We start from the raw sequence: 17,554 nt of genomic DNA, 5'->3' as shown, positions 1-17,554 counted from the left end.
TTGGTGGTTAAGGTGCTGTAGATGTTGTCTATTTTGCTTTGGAAGAATGAAAGGAAAGTGGTGCATTTGTCAACTGTGAATGATTGGGAGATGGTGTCCAGGGGGCTGAGGAGTTTGTTTATTGTAGAGAAGAGTGTTTTTGGGTTTCCGGAGCCAGAGTGAATTATTTGAGAGTAGTAGGTGGATTGGGCGCGGGAGAGGGCATCTTTGTAGTGCTGCAGCTGGTGTTTGTAGGCTTGGGAGTGAATTGTGAGACCTGTTTTGCACTATTCAAAAAAGGTGTTTCATTATTGCTTAACAATTAAGACTGCTTTTAATGGGATTAATTTTTTAATAACCTGGCATCGATAATAAATAAAATGATTAAGCTTGTTTTTGCACATTTCAGTTAATAAACAATTAATCTGTCTTTTTTCTTTCATATGTTTATGTAATGATTTTCCCATCCTGGTATTTCAAAATTACCTTTTCAAAGAACAAGCGGATTTCTTCCATTTTGAAAGACTTTCTGAAGCTCTCATTCCATTTGTATTCAAAAAGGACTGAAAGCTATGTGAATATACATAACATAATGTATAGTAAAGGACGCTACAATATGCATTTAAGTGAAAGTGCCCACTTCCCCTTGTGCTGTTAGTCTGCATTCCCATTTGTTCTGTGCATGCGTGTGTGTGTAAAGCCCAGACTGTCAAACACAGATGTGAATACAATGAGGCAATACCTTTCTGAATGCTAATGCAGTATCTGAAACCAGTGAAAGAAAGCTATTTGTGAACATTTGAAAACGGTAACAAATTAATGATATATTAACAATGCCATAGCAGAAATTCATATTTTAAAATTCAAATCAATTGTGAAGGCAGAGCAAGAATCAAAAATGGTGATCATTCAAACAATCACCACTTTGTTTGTATTAACTATAATCACATGACAAACTAAATTTGCTAAAACCAACAAAAAATTAAAATGAAACACAATTGAGGGAATTAAAATTATCCTTGAGCTTGCAACCAACATTACGAGTGTGCTCAGGCCAGCTAATGAGGTATTCCACCAGGCAGACACTCATTAAAATTCAGAAGTCAGGGGCTGATGAGATCATTCCGATCCCCCATGCTATGTTAACACTCCAGGACCCTGGGCATACCAAAGAACATTGCTACAAACTATTCAAACCACATATTATTTTGATTTTTGAGTAGCTCTTTCCTTTAAAAATGCCTATATTTTGATGCCAATAAAATTGAGCAATTTTTATAGTCTTGGTTATTCCATTGTTGATATATCACTAAAAATGGGAAAAAACTTGAGTTCTATTGTTTCATGGTTGTGAACACATCTGTCATTCCTTCTTGTGCAAGAAGTCCCTTATCCATAACCACTCTGAAGAAGGGTCTCGACCCAAAACGTCACCTTTCTCCCCAGAGATGCTGCCTGTCCCGCTGAGTTACTCCAGCTTGTGTCATTCCTTCTTGGTGTTTTAATTAAACGAACATTTTGAAAAACTTCCAAAATTGTTTGTTCAGATTTCTCTCCACAGCGTGGTTTTAAATTTGTGGTTTTTGATTGTGATTTAAATTTTTTTTTAAATGAAGTCCACATCCAACGAAAAATACTAGTCTACGGCAGGCTATTTATGCAACATAACCATCTTTAAAATTCATGAAATTAGGCCTGAAAAAAGTACAGTTTTTTCCATCTTGACTTTTTAAAAAATCAGAATGTTGGCCTTCATTGCAAGAGGATTTGAATTTAGGAGCAAGGAGGTCCTACTGCAGTTGTACAGGGCCCTGGTGATACCGCACCTGGAATATTGTGTGCAGTTTCGGTCTCCTAATTTGAGGAAGGACATTATTGCTATTGAGGGAGTGCAGCATAGGTTCACCAGGTTAATTCCCAGGATGGCGGGACTGACATATGATGAAAGAATGGGTCTACTGAGCTTGCATTCACTGGAATTTAGAAGGATGAGAGGGGATCTTATAGAAACATATAAAATCCTTAAAGGATTGGACAGGCTAGATGCAGGAAAAATGTTCCCGATGTTGGGGGAGTCCAGAACCAGGGGTCACAGTTTAAGAATAAGGGGTAGGCCATTTAGGACTGAGATGAGGAAAAACATTTTCACCCAGAGAGTTGTGAATCTGTGGAATTCAACCCTAACCCTAATGCAATGTGTGGCAAAGTGACAGGAGAAGCACAAGATGGAAACGTGCAAAAGCAGAAACGAAGCCAGAAGAGTCGTCTCAAGCTGACAATTAATGAAATCTTTCAGTCTATGCAACAAATAATGTAGTACAGTATGTGCTAGAGTTAATGACCAGCTGTGTTCTATGTTCTAACATCCAGATCACACAACTTTGCTCCCTACGGAGCATCTCAAGAATTTTTCATTAGAGCATAAGTAGGCCATTCGGCCCATCTTGTTTACACTGCTATTCAATCATGGCTGATCTATCTTTCCCTCTCATTCTCCTGCCTTCTCCCCACAACCCTTCACACCCTGACTAATCAAGAATCTGTCAATCTCTGCCTTGGTAAAATATTTCCAATTCATCTAGAATCAATTTAATAGTTGTCAGTTTAATAGTTACTTAAGGTCACTTAGGTGTCCAGAGGATGAACAAATATAAACCTTTGGACAAATTAAAGATGTTGCTCTACCTTGGGGGTATAGTGTAGCATACACTAGAGGATCTACATTGAGGATCACAAATGAAATGAAATAAAGTTGATGGAACCAGCTGTCATTGAAAATGATAAAATAAATGTAACCATGTCCTTTTTGGCTTTTTGTAAATTATTATTAAAGTTGCAAATGTAGTGAAACATTTTCTAAATATCACAAAGTAGAATAAAACTGTACATGTTTAGATAATCGAATCCCAAGGTGTGCACACACAATTACAAATTGTCAATAAAATGTCAGAATAGGAAATAAGACAAGTAAAACAAGTGTTTTATGACCATTGGCAGACCAATTTCCCTCCTGGGATAAATAAAGTTCGATTGCATCGTATAGAAAAAGCTGAATATTGTCTCAAACAAAAATTTAAGGTAAATTTTACCTGGTGGCAAACATAGCTCTTAGAGATGAAAAGGTAGCAGCGTCCTCTTTTAAAGCTTTAAGCTCATTACGTAGTTTCATAATTGTCTCAGTAACCATGGATTTCTCAATTTCATATTTACTCTTCAAATTTGAAAGGGCCACTTCAGCAGTCTGAAAATAAACATTATTCTACTCTTAGAAAGATGAAACTTAGATGCATATTTTACTTAAACTAACAATATATCCTGAATAATTCAGTCAAACCCCAGTAAAGACTCACTGTTCTTTGTATTATGTAAATTATAATAGCTATTCAAAAACTGCATATTATTACTACATTTATCGTGATTATTCATTTTACACCTAAAATTAGCAAGCGTAATAACATAGATAACTAACTGATTAAAATTAGTTGTTGATAATCCAAATACCTGGTCAATTCTAACAACTAATATTTATCCTTGATTTTGAATTAGATGCGTGAGGCTTACAGTTCACCACCCATTACTTTAACATATTACTTAAAAATAATGATTTATCTACCTGCTTGTTTGCTTTGAGCACAGCTCTCAGCGTTGCTATTTGTTCTCTCTTGGTACTCAACAAGGACCTCAGTTTCAAGATCTCATCCATAAAAACTTCTTTGTCTTTGTCTGCCATTGCCCCCAGTTCATGGGAAGCAGCACGTTGTTTGGATAGTTCTGTTGATCTATCAACTGCTTTCTGAAGATGCTTGATTTGGTCACGAATGACAGCAATCAGGTTGTAAATATTCATTGGTTCTTTGCGTGGATCACTAGAACAAGACACAGGTGAGGGCAAAGATGAAGCAGAAGCTGGTACAATGTCTCCACTGTTGTTATTTTCAACTTTTCCCATCTCTCGTGGGAAAAGGCCCTTGGTAAGCAGAACTGGAGATCTTCTCTCTTTACCTTCTGAACAGCTGTGGACATCGTGACCTTCTTTAAAGTAATCCAGTATTACTCGGTTGGGCGTCTCGTTGTTGCAGATACAAACATGGTTGTACAGATTTGCTAGTTCTTCACTGAAGGTGACCAGTTCATCTTGTGCCACAGTCAAGCTACCTTGAGTTCCTTCAGCTACCTCACTCACTTTCTTCAGCTCCTTTTCCAGGCAGATAATCTGCTCCTGCTCTTCTTTATTAGTTTTTTCTAGTATTTCAAGTTTCTCTGTCAAGGACTGGATTTCACTTTCGTTCCTGGTCTTCTCTTTCTCATATTTATTCTCATTATCAGAGTATGTGGCCTTCAAGTTTTTGAGTTCTTCTTTAAGTTCATTTACATCAGCTATAGCCACCTTGTACTTGCACTCCAAAATCTCAGGGCCATTGATATCTACCTCGTAGTAATCGCCATCTTCATGGCTGTCTCGCTCTTTCTCATTATCAAGTGCACTCTGTCGTTCTTTACTAGCCTGGAGTTTCTTCATGGCACTGACATGCTCGGTGAGTCTGTTGATCTTTTCATTCTGTTCTGACAAGGCACCTCTTGTATGTTCCAGCTGCTTTTGTGACTCCTGGAGAGTTGTAAGTAATGTGGTCTTATCCCTTTCCACCTAAAATTGCAAATAATCAAAAAATATTGAAAACAAAAAGATTTATAACCCTACCACAACCTTTAATGTTCTCAACAGATGAAATACTTTTGCTTTTGTGTTATAATTTAGACGATTACAGAGATATCTCACAGAAATGAACTTAACAAGAAAAATAAATTTAACCAAAGGTTCACTCAGACACCTCCGCGAATCAGTGAAAATATTCTAAGGCAGTTATTTACTTGTCCATACTTAACCTAGAAAAGCTTTGTGTAGAAAACAAGATGTTGAAATATTTCTAAATTTGATCTAGTCACATGCATGATAAAAAGTGCCAAAAAGCTGCTCGTCACTAATAATTAACTGAAAGTCACATACCTGCATCAGCTGCTGTTTCAGTTTCTGCATTTCAGATAAATTCAGCTCACTTAGTAAATCAGACACCAAGCTTGGTGCTGGCTTGAAATGATCATTTTTCTTAGGAGTGGACAGCTTATTGTCACCATTCAATTTCGTCAGGCCGTTTTCAAAACCATTAATTAGTTCATCGTTGTTTGGTTCATTACAATCATCGCTAAACTTCAATCCATCCAGAGAGATATTCAGTTGGCTGGTGTACATTGAATCACTGATGTTCATATAGTGAGATAATTCTTTGCGCATGTTATTCTTCTGCTCCCGCTCATTCTTCAGCGTCTCCAAAGATTCTTCAAGTTGCCGTTCTGCTATTTCTTTTAGTCTGATAGCATCTTCCAGCTGACTGTTAAGGAACTCCGTCTCTTCTTCAAGCCTTTTAATTTCATGTTTCAGACTTTCAAATTCAACCTGCATCATAATAAGATCATTAACTCCATTTCCTGACCGGTATTTCACCGGTAAACAAATTAACAGTAAAATGGAACTTTCACAAACTCTTCCCACATTTATATCCAATTTACTTTTTATGGCGCGAGGGTAAATAGACAAACTCAAAATGCATCCTCTTTGCTTAAACTACTGACAGATTCATTAACTAAATGTTGAAACAGAAAAAATGGCACCTACAAAGCTTCTTTTGGTGCATACGAATGAGTTTTAAAAGTGCATTTCAAATTATGTTTTATGTTGCTTTTATTTTTAATTCTTAATTCATCCAAAACAAAAACAACATGGTAATGCTCTGGTCCATAATATTGTTTTATTTTGAAGCACAAAGTTCCTATTTCTTGGACTTTCTCTCCTCAAAAAGGTTCTTGATTCCCTAGTCTTCACAAACTCCCACCCCATCTCCAACACTCCTTTCCTGCCAAAGTCCTTGCATGTGTTGCAGACTTCAAGAAGCCGTTCTCATCTTTCATGTTCAAATGTCTCCAAACAGGTTCGCCTCTTGTCACATCTCAAACAGCTCCCTTTATGCATGCGTCAAATAGATAACTTATGTAAGTGCGTGAGGATATAGCTTGCCTTTAAGTGGTATTAAAATGGCATTTAAGAGTCTTTTAGACAATAGACAATGGGTGCAGGAGGAGGCCATTCGGCCCTTCGAGCCAGCGCCGCCATTCAATGTGATCATGGCTGATCATTCTCAATCAGTACCCCGTTCCTGCCTTCTCCCCATATCCCCTGACTCCGCTATCCTTAAGAGCTCTATCTAGCTCTCTCTTGAATGCATTCAGAGAATTGGCCTCCACTGCCTTCTGAGGCAGAGAATTCCACAGATTCACAACTCTCTGACTGAAAAAGTTTTTCCTCATCTCAGTTCTAAATGGCCTACACCTTATTCTTAAACTGTGGCCCCTTGTTCTGGACTCCCCCAACATTGGGAACATGTTTCCCGCCTCTAACGTATCCAACCCCTTAATAATCTTATATGTTTCGATAAGATCTCCTCTCATCCTTCTAAATTCCAGTGTATACAAGCCTAGTCGCTCCAGTCTTTCAACATATGACAGTCCCGCCATTCCAGGAATTAACCTAGTAAACTTACGCTGCACATCCTCAATAGCAAGAATATCCTTCCTCAAATTTGGAGACCAAAACTGCATACAGTACTCTAGGTGCGGTCTCACTAGGGCCCTGTTACAAGGACATACATAGGGAATGGAGGGCTATGGATCATATTCAGGCAGATGACATTAGTTTATCCTGGTATTATGTTCAACACAGACATTGTAGCCCAAAGGGCCTATTCCTGTGCTGTATTATGATTTAATGCCAGCTATACAGAGTACAAATTTCCTCTCAAACATTAGCTCTGGCTTTCCTGTTGACTTTGTAGCCTTCTTCAAATTTATTTTCCCAACCTTTCCTCTCTCCGAACTGGACTGTCCACAACTTCGGTGTTCCAGGATAGCTTTCAGCCTACATGTGGATTCCATCGCCAAATCAGTTTTGATACAAATATTTTGCATTCATAATTTGTTTTTTTTCCCTTTGTCTATAAATTGAAAATGATTGCATTTCAATCCTGTGTTTTCATTGTTTTAAGACATCAAGTAATCCCACCACCTATCACAATGCTTCACTTTTGTAGAAAAACTGAGCTTCAAGCCAAGTTATAAAGATCCCTACAACTTCTCAGCAATTTCTGCAAATCCTTTGTACCTGCTCCAATACAGAATTCTGAACAGATTTTATTACTCACCTGATTTTGTTTAAGCACCGAGACTTGTTTCTGAAGAGAGATATTTTCCTCTTCAAGTTCAGAATAATCCTGCAGAAGTCTTGTTTCACGAAATTTATATTCTTTAATATCATCACGCAGGCGATTTCTTTGCAACTCCACAACCTGATTGCTCTAGAAACAAAAAACATGTATTGACAGACATTAGCCAATCTGAAAACCTGTAACACATACGGCAATTCTAAATGCTAGCTTCATTGTGGTAGTGCATTAAATTAAAACACTAAATCTTTATCCTTATTCAAGAAAGTCCAATGAATGTAAAATATATGCAACCCCTAAAGCAGTTTAAAATATTTTAATGTCAACCAATTCAGATAGAATTTCATTGTTTACACAACACCAACATTACTGTGCATTTTGCTTCAGCAATGACTTTCTCATCCTACAAAGTGCCGTTAATTGCCTTTTCTGTATAGGTGAGTGATAGAATCTTGGTGGATTTGATGTGAATGTGTGGAGAATAAAAATGGGAGTCATGTAGAATTAGTGCAAATGTATGTTTGGGTGGAGCTTACACATTCTCACTGTGAGTCTGTGACTATGTTGATTATCTCCTGGTGTTCTGGTTTCCTATCACGTACTTAAAATGTGCAGGTCAGTAACTGATGACAATTTATCCTTGTCTTTACAATGAATGATCTCTTGCTATCCACTTTGCTGCTGTAACACTGTAAATTTCCCCGGTGCGGGCCGAATAAAGGAATATATTATTATTATTTTTAATTGTCCTCAACAAATCTACTCCTGATAGACAATAGGTGCAGGAGTAGACCATTCGGCCCTTCGAGCCAGCACCACCATTCAATGTGATCATGGCTGATCATTCTCAATCAGTACCCCATTCCTGCCTTCTCCCCATACCCCCTGACTCCGCTATCCTTGAATTCCACAGATTTACAACTCTGACTGAAACTGATGTAGCCTGGTGCTAGAATTGATGGGAAAGTAGAGAGAATAGGCTACTGTGACAATAGGTTTCTTAATTAGTATGGGTGTCAGAGGTTATGGGGAGAAGGCAGGAGAATGGGGTTAGGAGGGAGAGATAGATCAGCCATGATTGAAAGGCGGAGTACACTTAATGGGCCGAATGGCCTAATTCTACTATTACTTATGATCTAAGTGGGAGAAGGGGTTTGCTCAGTAAACTGAATTGGACTCAATGGGCCAAAGGGCTTCCATCTATGTCACAAGGAAACATGGATAGAAACATAGAAAATAGGTGCAGGAGTAGGTCATTCGGCCCTTTGAGCCAGCGCCGCCATTCAATATGAACACGGCAGATCATCCAAAATCTGTACCCCATTCCTGCTTTTTCCCCATATCCCTTGATTCCATTAGCCCAGAGCTAAATCTAACTCTCTCTTGAGAACATCCAGTGAATTGGCCTCCACTGCCTTCTGTGGCAGAGAATTCCACAGATTCACAACTCTCTGGGTGAAAAGGTTGTCAGTCAGTAAAGGTCGGGAGAGCAGGAGCAAGGACGACCGTTGCCTGAAAGAAAGTAAGTGTTAATTGAAGGTAAAAGTCCGTTTAAAAAGAGCGCCAAAGGGAAGCTAGCAGGCAATCAGTGAAGTGCATACCTCCAAGCTCGTCAGAGGAAGGCAGGATAGGAGTGAGTACGTGGATTGGCTGATCAATTAAATTAGAAGTCTGGTAAATTGGCCAATTAGTCAATTTAGTGACTGATATAAACAAGGCTTGCACAAGGGGTGCAGCCCTGTCGAGGGAAGTGCCCTGTGAGAAAAGTGCGAGTCTTTGGCTGCGAGTCTTCGGCGAGGTGAGGAGGTTACACTTGTTTTTGAGCCTGATTTGTTTTTAGACACTAAAGTAATGGTAGATAAGTTGGTGCAGTGTTTCCTGCAGGATGTGGGAAGGTGGGGACACCGCTGGAGCTTCTGGGAGCTACACCTGCAAGAACAGTGTCCAGGTGCAGCCCCTGAATGGACGTGTGGTGGAGTTGGAAAAGCAGCTGGATGACCTCTGGGCCATCCGGGAATGCGAGAGTTTCCTGGACAGGACCTACTATGAGGCTGTCACGCCAAGGGTCCAGGTCGAGCGAAGGTGGGAGACTGTTTCAAAGGGGAGTGAACATAGACTACAGGAGTCCCCGGTGGCTGTGCCTATTGCAAACAGGTGCACCCTCTTGGGAGCTGTCAGGCAGAAGACGCTTCCAGTCCGAGTGATGGGCAGGTTGGTGGCTCTAATCCAGGCAAGGAGACTCGACCGGGGAGACCGAAGTCAGGAGGAGCCATAGAGGTACGGACAGTAAATTCTGTGGCGACAGGCTGGACTTGAGGATGGTCTGTATCCTTCCTGGTGCCAGGGTTCAAGACATCACGGACTGGCTTCAGGACATCCTAGCGAGGGAAGGCGATCAACCGGAAGTAGTCGTGCACATGGGCACTAACGACGTCAGGAGGAAAAGGAAGGAGATACTGCATCGTGAGTTTAGAGAGTTAGGAAGAAGACTGAGAAGTAGGACGTCGAGGGTGGTTATCTCTGGACTGCTACCTGTACCTCGTGCTGGTGAGGGCAGGAACAGAGAGATCGGGGATATGAATGTATGGCTGAGGGGCTGGTGCAGGGAGCAGGGATTTAGATTTCTAGACCACTGGGACCTCTTCTGGGGTAGGGGTGACCTGTACAAAAGGGACGGGTTACACCTTAACAGCAGGGGGACCAACATTCTGGCAGGCAGGTTTGCTAGTGCTACAAGTGTGGCTTTAAACTAAGTCGTGGGGGGGGGAGGGGTTGACAAATTGGGAATATAAAGATGGAATTAAAGGGGAAGCGAATACAGGAGAAATTGCAAAGGACTCCCGAATAAATGGGAAGGGAAGTTCTAGATGGGATAAGAGAGTAAGGTCAGGGCCAATTGTGACCAGTGTGAGAGGGGAGGTGAATACCGAAGTTAAAGTGTTGTATTTAAATACGCGAAGTATAACAAATAAAGTGGATGAGCTTGAGGCTCAGTTAGACATTGGCAAGTATGATGTTGTGGGAATCATTGAGACATGGCTACAAGAGGACCAGGGCTGGGAACTGAATATTCAGGGGTACACAATGTTTAGAAAAGACAGACAGGTGGGCAGAGGGGGTGGGGTCGCTCTGTTGGTGAGGAATGATATTCACTCCCTTGCAAGGGGTGACATAGAATCAGGAGATGTAGAATCAGTATGGATAAAAATGAGGAATTGTAAGGGTAAAAAGACCCTAATGGGAGTTATCTATAGGCCCCCAAACCTCGACATAGCCTCGACATAGGATGCAAGTTGAATCAAGAGCTAAAAGTGGCATGTTGCAAATGTAATGCTACGGTGGTTATGGGAGATTTCAACATGCAGGTAGACTGGGAAAATCAGGTTGGTAATGGACCCCAGGAAAGAGAGTTTGTGGAGTGCCTCCGAGATGGATTCTTCGAACAGCTTGTACTGGAGCCTACTAGGGAGAAGGCAATTCTGGGATTTAGTGTTGTGTAATGAACCTGATCTGATAAGGGGACTCGAGGTAAAAGAGCCATTAGGAGGCAGTGATCATAATATGAAAAGTTTTACTCTACAAATTGAGAAGGAGAAGGTAAAATCGGAAGTGTCAGTATTACAGTATAGCAAAGGGGATTACAGAGGCATGAGCTGGCCAAAATTGACTGGAAGGAAGCCCTAGCAGGAAAGACGGTGGAACAGCAATGGCAGGTATTCCTGGGAATAATGCAGAAGTTGCAGGATCAATTTATCCGAAAGAGGAGGAAAGATTCTAAGGGGAGTAAGAGGCACCAGTGGCTGACAAGGAAAGTCAAGGACAGCATAAAAATAAAAGAGCAGAAGTATAACATAGCAAAGAAGAGTGGGAAGCCAGAGGATTGGGACTCTTTTAAAGAGCAACAGAAGATAACTAAAAAGGCAATACGGGGAGAAAAGATGAGGTACGAGGGTAAGCTAGCCAATAATATAAAGGAGGATAGTAAAAGCTTTTTTAGGTATGTGAAGAGTTAAAAAATAGTCAAAGCAAATGTGGGTCCCTTGAAGACAGAAGCAGGGGAATTTATTATGGGGAACAAGGAAATGGCAGACAAGTTGAACCGGTACTTGAACCTGGATCTGTCTTCACTAAGGAAGATACAAACAATCTCCCAGATGTTCTAGTGGCCAGAGATCCTAAGGTGACGGAGGAACTGAAGGAAATTCACATTAGGCAGGAAATGGTATTGGGTAGACTGATGGGACTGAAGGCTGATAAATCCCCAGGGCCTGATGGTCTGCATCCCAGGGTACTTAAGGAGGTGACTAGAAATTGGTGGACGCATTGGTGATCATTTTCCAATGTTCTATAGATTCAGGATCAGTTCCTGTGGATTGGAGGGTAGCTAATGTTATCCCACTTTTTAAGAAAGGAGGGAGAGAAAACAGGAAATTATAGACCAGTTAGTCTAACATCAGTGGTGGGGAAGATGCTGGAGTCAATTATAAAAGACGAAGTTGCGGAGCATTTGGATAGCAGTAACAGGATCGTTCTGAGTCAGCTTGGATTTACGAAGGGGAAATCATGCTTGACTAATCTTCTGGAATTTTTTGAGGATGTAACTAGTAAGATTGACAGGGGAGAAAGCCTTCAACAAGGTCCCACATAGGAGATTAGTGGGCAAAATTAGAGCACATGGTATTGGGGGTAGGGTACTGACATGGATAGAAAATTGGTTGGCAGACAGAAAGCAAAGAGTGGGGATAAATGGGTCCCTTTCAGAATGGCAGGCAGTGACTAGTGGGGTACCGCAAGGCTCGGTGCTGGGACCGCATCTATTTACAATATACATTAATGACTTGGATGAAGGGATTAAAAGTACCATTAGCAAATTTGCAGATGATACAAAGCTGGGTGGTAATGTGAACTGTGAGGAAGATGCTATGAGGTTGCAGGGAGACTTGGACAGGTTGTGTGAGTGGGCGGATGCATGGCAGATGCAGTTTAATGTGGATAAGTGTGAGGTTATCTACTTTGGTGGTAAGAATAGGAAGGCAGATTATTATCTGAATGGTGTCAAGTTAGGAAAAGGGGACGTGCAACGAGATTTGGGTGTCCTAGTGCATCAGTCACTGAAAGGAAGCATGGAGGTAAGGCAGGCAGTCAAGAAAGCCAATGGAATGTTGGCCTTCATAACAAGAGGAGTTGAGTATAGGAGCAAAGAGGTCCTTCTGTAGTTGTACAGGGCCCTATTGAGACTGCACCTGGAGTACTGTGTGCAGTTTTGGTCTCCAAATTTGAGGAAGGATGTTCTTGCTATTGAGGGCGTGCAGCGTAGGTTTATTAGGTTAATTCCCGGAATGCCGGGACTGTCATATGTTGAAAGACTGGAGCGACTAGGCTTGTATACATTGGAATTTAGAAGGATGAGAGGGGATCTTATCGAAACATAAGATTATTAAGGGGTTGGACACGTTAGAGGCAGGAAACATATTCCCAATGTTGGGGGAGTCCAGAACATGAGGCCACAGTTTAAGAATAAGGGGCAGGCCATTTGGATCGGAGATGAGGAAAAACTTTTTCAGTCAGAGTTGTAAATCTGTGGAATTCTCTGTCGCAGAAGGCAGTGGAGGCCAATTCTCTGAATGCATTCAAGAGAGAGCTAGATAGAGCTCTTAAGGATGGCCGAGTCAGGGGGTATGGGGAGAAGGCAGGAACGGAGTACTAATTGAGAATGATCAGCCATGATCACATTGAATGGTGGTGCTGGCTCAAAGGGCCGAATGGCCTACTACTGCACCTATTGTCTATTCCTCATCTCAGTCCTAAATGGCCTACCCCTTATTCTTAAACTGTGATCCCTGGTTCTGGACTCCCCCAACATCAGAAACATTTTTCCTTCATCTAGCCTGTCCAATCCCTTAAGACTTTTATGTTTCTATATGAATCCCGCTCATCTTTCTACATTCCAGTTAATACAAGCCTAGTCAACCCATTCTTTCCTCATATGTCAGTCCCGCCATCCTGGGAATTAACCTGGTGAACCTAAACTGCACTCCCTCAATAGCAAGAATTGCTGACATTGACAAGTAGATAACATTGTCACCAACACCTTCTATCACTTCACTGTTATTGAGAGCAAACTGATTGGGCAGTAATTAGGCCAAAAGGATTAGTCCTGACTTTTATAGTGCTAACACAGTTGAGCAGTTTTCTACACGGTCGATTAATCGTGGGTTAAGTCATTAAACATCACAAAGTTTATGGTGGCATTGGGCCATACAACGCAATAGTCAGGGGAGATGTGTATAACTTCCAGCCACAAGAAAAGAGCTGAGGATCAAGGTTACCACAGCTCTGGTCCCCTCTCAAAAGCATCCACATACATAAATAATGGAAACTTTGACTCTCGTGATAGCAGCAGGGGGTGCTGGATCCCCTTTGCAGTAATATATAATCCTACATTATGCAGGATTTTCTTGGGGAAAGTATATTTAAGTACTTTTGGACTTAGAAGTCTAAAATTAAAAATCTGATTTACATTTTTTTAAAACCAATTGTCACGGGTAGAAGCCCGGGTCGGGCGAAGCAGCCAACAGAGCCCGCGGCTGGGGCCCGGGTCGGCACCATGGAGGCATGAAGTGGGGCTTCAACACCAGTGAAGCCTCACAATGATGGGGCCTCGGCGGGGACGATGCCTCGCAGGCTGACGGTCGATGAGAGTGTGGCGGGCCACCGTGAGGGAGGGGAAGAACAATGGTGGACCCGGCGTGGGGGACCGCCTTGAGGGGGGTGTGGGGAGGACAATGGACAATAGGGGAAGGAGGGGACAAAGGACAATGGGGACCCGGTGTGGGGGAACTGTTGGGGGGTGGGGGACAAAAGGGGGAGCCGGCGTGCTTTGTAACTTTGTCAGTGCTGTAGGTGGCTGCTATTTGTATACGTTGTGTATGCAAGCAAAGAATCTCACTGTGCCTAGTCACATGTGACAATAAAGTATTCCTATTCCACATTACGTGCTGTAATGCTTGTCTGAATAACAAAACTTGACTTTGAAGTTGCCTTTCAAAAAATCTCACAATACCAACAGGCTACGTGCTTGCTGCCTAGTTTTCCCTGGGCATTCCCCCCCCCCCCCCCCCCCCCCCGTCCCCTTGAGAACCGCACTTGTGGAGGTCTTAGAACTATAGTTTATTTTCCTGCCACAAGTTGGATGGTTGCAAAAAAAGTCGTTCCCATTTTGTTCGCTGTGGAACATTTACCAAAATTATTGTACCCTAGAAGAGGAATGAAAGAGAATCAAGAGCCAACTTGGGCTGATCTAAGCTATCTTTGAAACCTTTGAACACTTGGGTATAGTTAAATATAAAGGTTGAAAGATAATTTCTTTTCAGACAGCTGATCTCTAGCCACAGCTGTACTGAATTGAACCACAGTCAGATTCAGTTCATTCTTCCTTGTGGATCAAGGAAAGAAAAAACTGACAGCTCTACAATGAGAATTAAAATACCAATGTACAATAAAAAACGTTTTAGGATGACAAACTAATTAAATGCATATATATTACTGCAAGTATATGAATACATGTTAATTTACAGATAGAATGAATATCGTGAGCCATTTATTATAAGAATTGGACTTTGTCAGACAAATTGATAGAGAAACATTGAGGTTGTTGCAGAGAGCAAAGCAATTTCCTGTGTGACAAATACAAATAGTTTAGCTTGACGGTAGACAAACACAACATGGCAACAGGCCCTTCGGCCCGGTGAGTCCATGCCGACTATTGATCACATCAACACACTAGTTCTATGTTATCCCACTTCACTCGGCCACTCCATACACATCTAGGGGCAACTTTTACAGTGACCAATTAACTTATTAGCCTGCACATCTTTGGGATGTGGGAAGAAACTAGAGCACCCAGGGGAAATCCATGAGGTCACAGGGTGAACATGCAAACTCCACACAGAAGCACCTGAGCTCAGGGTTGAACCTGGGTCTCTGGTGCCGTGAGGCAACAGCTCCACCAGCTGTGCTATTGTGACTAATTTTGAGAGTACTTTTCCACAGGTCAAAATAACATGAGCAAAACAGTAAGTTTGAGCAATCAAGAAACATTTTTTCATTTCCAAATAAGCTTTTCTGTATTTTGGGAGTTTTCATTCCCATAGTATTATCAACATTACAGTTAGAAAACTATAAATTCCTTGAGCGTGGGTTGAAACAGTCAACATGCTGGCCAGATTCTTCAGAATTAAAACTAAATAGAACATTTCACCAAATATCAACATATGAAACGCCTATACAAAAAGTAATCAAGATTAGAAAGCAACCAAATAACTGTTTTAGTATAAGCATATTGATTCCTAATCAACTTATAACATTGTAAATATTTAAAAGACATTTGAGAAAATATAATAATAATAATAATATATTTATTTTATATAGCGCCTTAACACATGCACAAAGCGCTTTACAAATACAATTAACATAGAAACAAACAGACAAACAGACAAACTATCCTGACGGAAAAGCGGCGAATAATCAACGCCAGCGTCCTCTCACGTCAGGGTCCGGCAGTAGACATTAAAGAACACAAGACACACAGACACAATTTTTTACACAAAACAGCCATCACAGTGATTGCTCTAGGCATACCCTCACTGTGATGGAAGGCAAAGTCTTATCTCCTCCTCGTTCTTCTCCCGTGGCGCCACGAGGCAGTCGAGGCTCCCAACCCCTTGAAGCCCCCACCGGGCGATGGAAAGTCCCAGGGTCGAGCCGAGCAGGCCGATGAAAGTCCTGAGCCCCCACCGGGCGATGGAAAATGCCGCGGCCGAGCCACGCAGGGCGATGAGAGTCCTGAGCCCCCACCGGGCGATGTAAAGTGCTGCGGCCGAGCCACGCAGGGTGATGAAGGGCCTGCGGGCGGGTCGATCGTGCCTCGTGCTTCGGGGTGGTCGAAGCTGCTACGGCTGGAACTCCCAAAAGCCGGTCGCCAGCCAGGGACCTGCGAGCTCCCGATGTTGCGGTCTGCAGGGCCCACGGCCGAAGCCTCCGAGATGGTAAGTCCAGGCCCTGCGACCGGAGTCTTCGAGGTCGATCCCAGCTGGAGGCCGCCGACTCCACGATGTTAGGCCGTTGCGCGAACGGAGATACGACACGGTAAAGGTCGCATCTCCGTTGAGGAGGAGATTTAAAAAAAGGTTTCCCCCAACCCCCCCACCACCCCCCTACATACACAGAATTAAAAATAAAACAAAACGTACATTTAACATCAACAATGACAAAAAAACACAACAAAAAACGGAGACTGCCGGTGAGCCGCAGCTGCAGAACACAGCCACGCCCCTCTATATATATTAATCATATGCTCTAAATATGGCTCAGCTTTAGTAAACAAGGTCAATGTAACCGAATTTCAGAGTGAACACAACACATGTCAATGCTACATTTCTGACATGATCTCTATTTTGAAACTGCCTGGATTATAAGATTTCTATTAAACTAGGTTGTGACCTTTTAAAAATTCATTCACTTAACGTGCACAGCCATATTTATTGCCCATCGCTAATAGTTCCTGAAGTGAGGACCCAGTTGGAGTTATCCACATTGGCGAGGGAGTCTACAATCTCACATCTGTTGGATAAAGGCCACAGATTGTCTGTCCTGAAAGACATCAGTGACCCAATGAGCTCAGATAATTTGAAAGTTTCATGATTATCATTACAGAAAACAACAATTATAAAAAATACATATATTTAATGATTTGAATTTAAACTAATTAGTTGTCAAAATGACACACAAACTCATACTCCTGGATCCAACTGTTCGGACTCAGGCTCCTAGTAACAATTTCATTGTTCAATTTTGGAAAATGTAACAATAAAACACTCAACCATCTATTTTGTTTTATTGAGCATTTTGGAATGTACATTAACCCCTGGAATCACACTAGATTAATTGTTCTGATGATCCTTATTCCATCTTTTCTTCATTGTAATCTTCTTGAAAAGTCACCAGATGGTGGTTCAATTACTGAAATTGCCCAAGAAAAAGCCAAAACTTACTGGCAGTGCAAACTGTTGATGTGTGTTTGTATAATGGTATGAACATGAACATTGAATTCTCCAATTTTAGGTAACCAAACTACAAACAAAACCCGCCCTTCTTCCTCCCCCCCCCCCCCCCCCCCCCCCCCCCCCCACATTCCAGTGCCACAACCGCCGGACAGACAGTATCTCTGGAGAGTCTGAAGAAGGGTCTCGACCCGAAACGCACCCATTCCTTCTCTCCAGAGATGCTGCCTGTCCTGCTGAGTT

The 17,554-nt window shown here is 41.9% G+C and overlaps 1 protein-coding gene across 2 annotated transcripts in view; it reads right to left on the bottom strand.

Annotated features, from left to right (window-relative positions):
- LOC144601977 (protein bicaudal D homolog 2-like) overlaps positions 1 to 17,554 on the bottom strand; it is a 62,269-nt gene that overhangs the window by 10,989 nt on the left and 33,726 nt on the right. For both annotated transcript variants that reach the window (XM_078414653.1, XM_078414652.1), the window contains exons 3-6: positions 7,230 to 7,382; positions 4,985 to 5,431; positions 3,593 to 4,624; positions 3,069 to 3,220 (exon numbers count right to left, since the gene is read on the bottom strand). In XM_078414653.1, the coding sequence (XP_078270779.1) occupies positions 3,069 to 3,220; positions 3,593 to 4,624; positions 4,985 to 5,431; positions 7,230 to 7,382 (1,784 nt within the window). The remainder of the gene's footprint in view (positions 1 to 3,068; positions 3,221 to 3,592; positions 4,625 to 4,984; positions 5,432 to 7,229; positions 7,383 to 17,554) is intronic.

This window comes from Rhinoraja longicauda, chromosome 17 (assembly GCF_053455715.1).
Source record: "Rhinoraja longicauda isolate Sanriku21f chromosome 17, sRhiLon1.1, whole genome shotgun sequence".
Taxonomy (NCBI): domain Eukaryota; kingdom Metazoa; phylum Chordata; class Chondrichthyes; order Rajiformes; family Arhynchobatidae; genus Rhinoraja; species Rhinoraja longicauda.
Note: the sequence above shows the minus strand (reverse complement) of the source record. Positions and strands in the feature narration are given on the sequence as shown.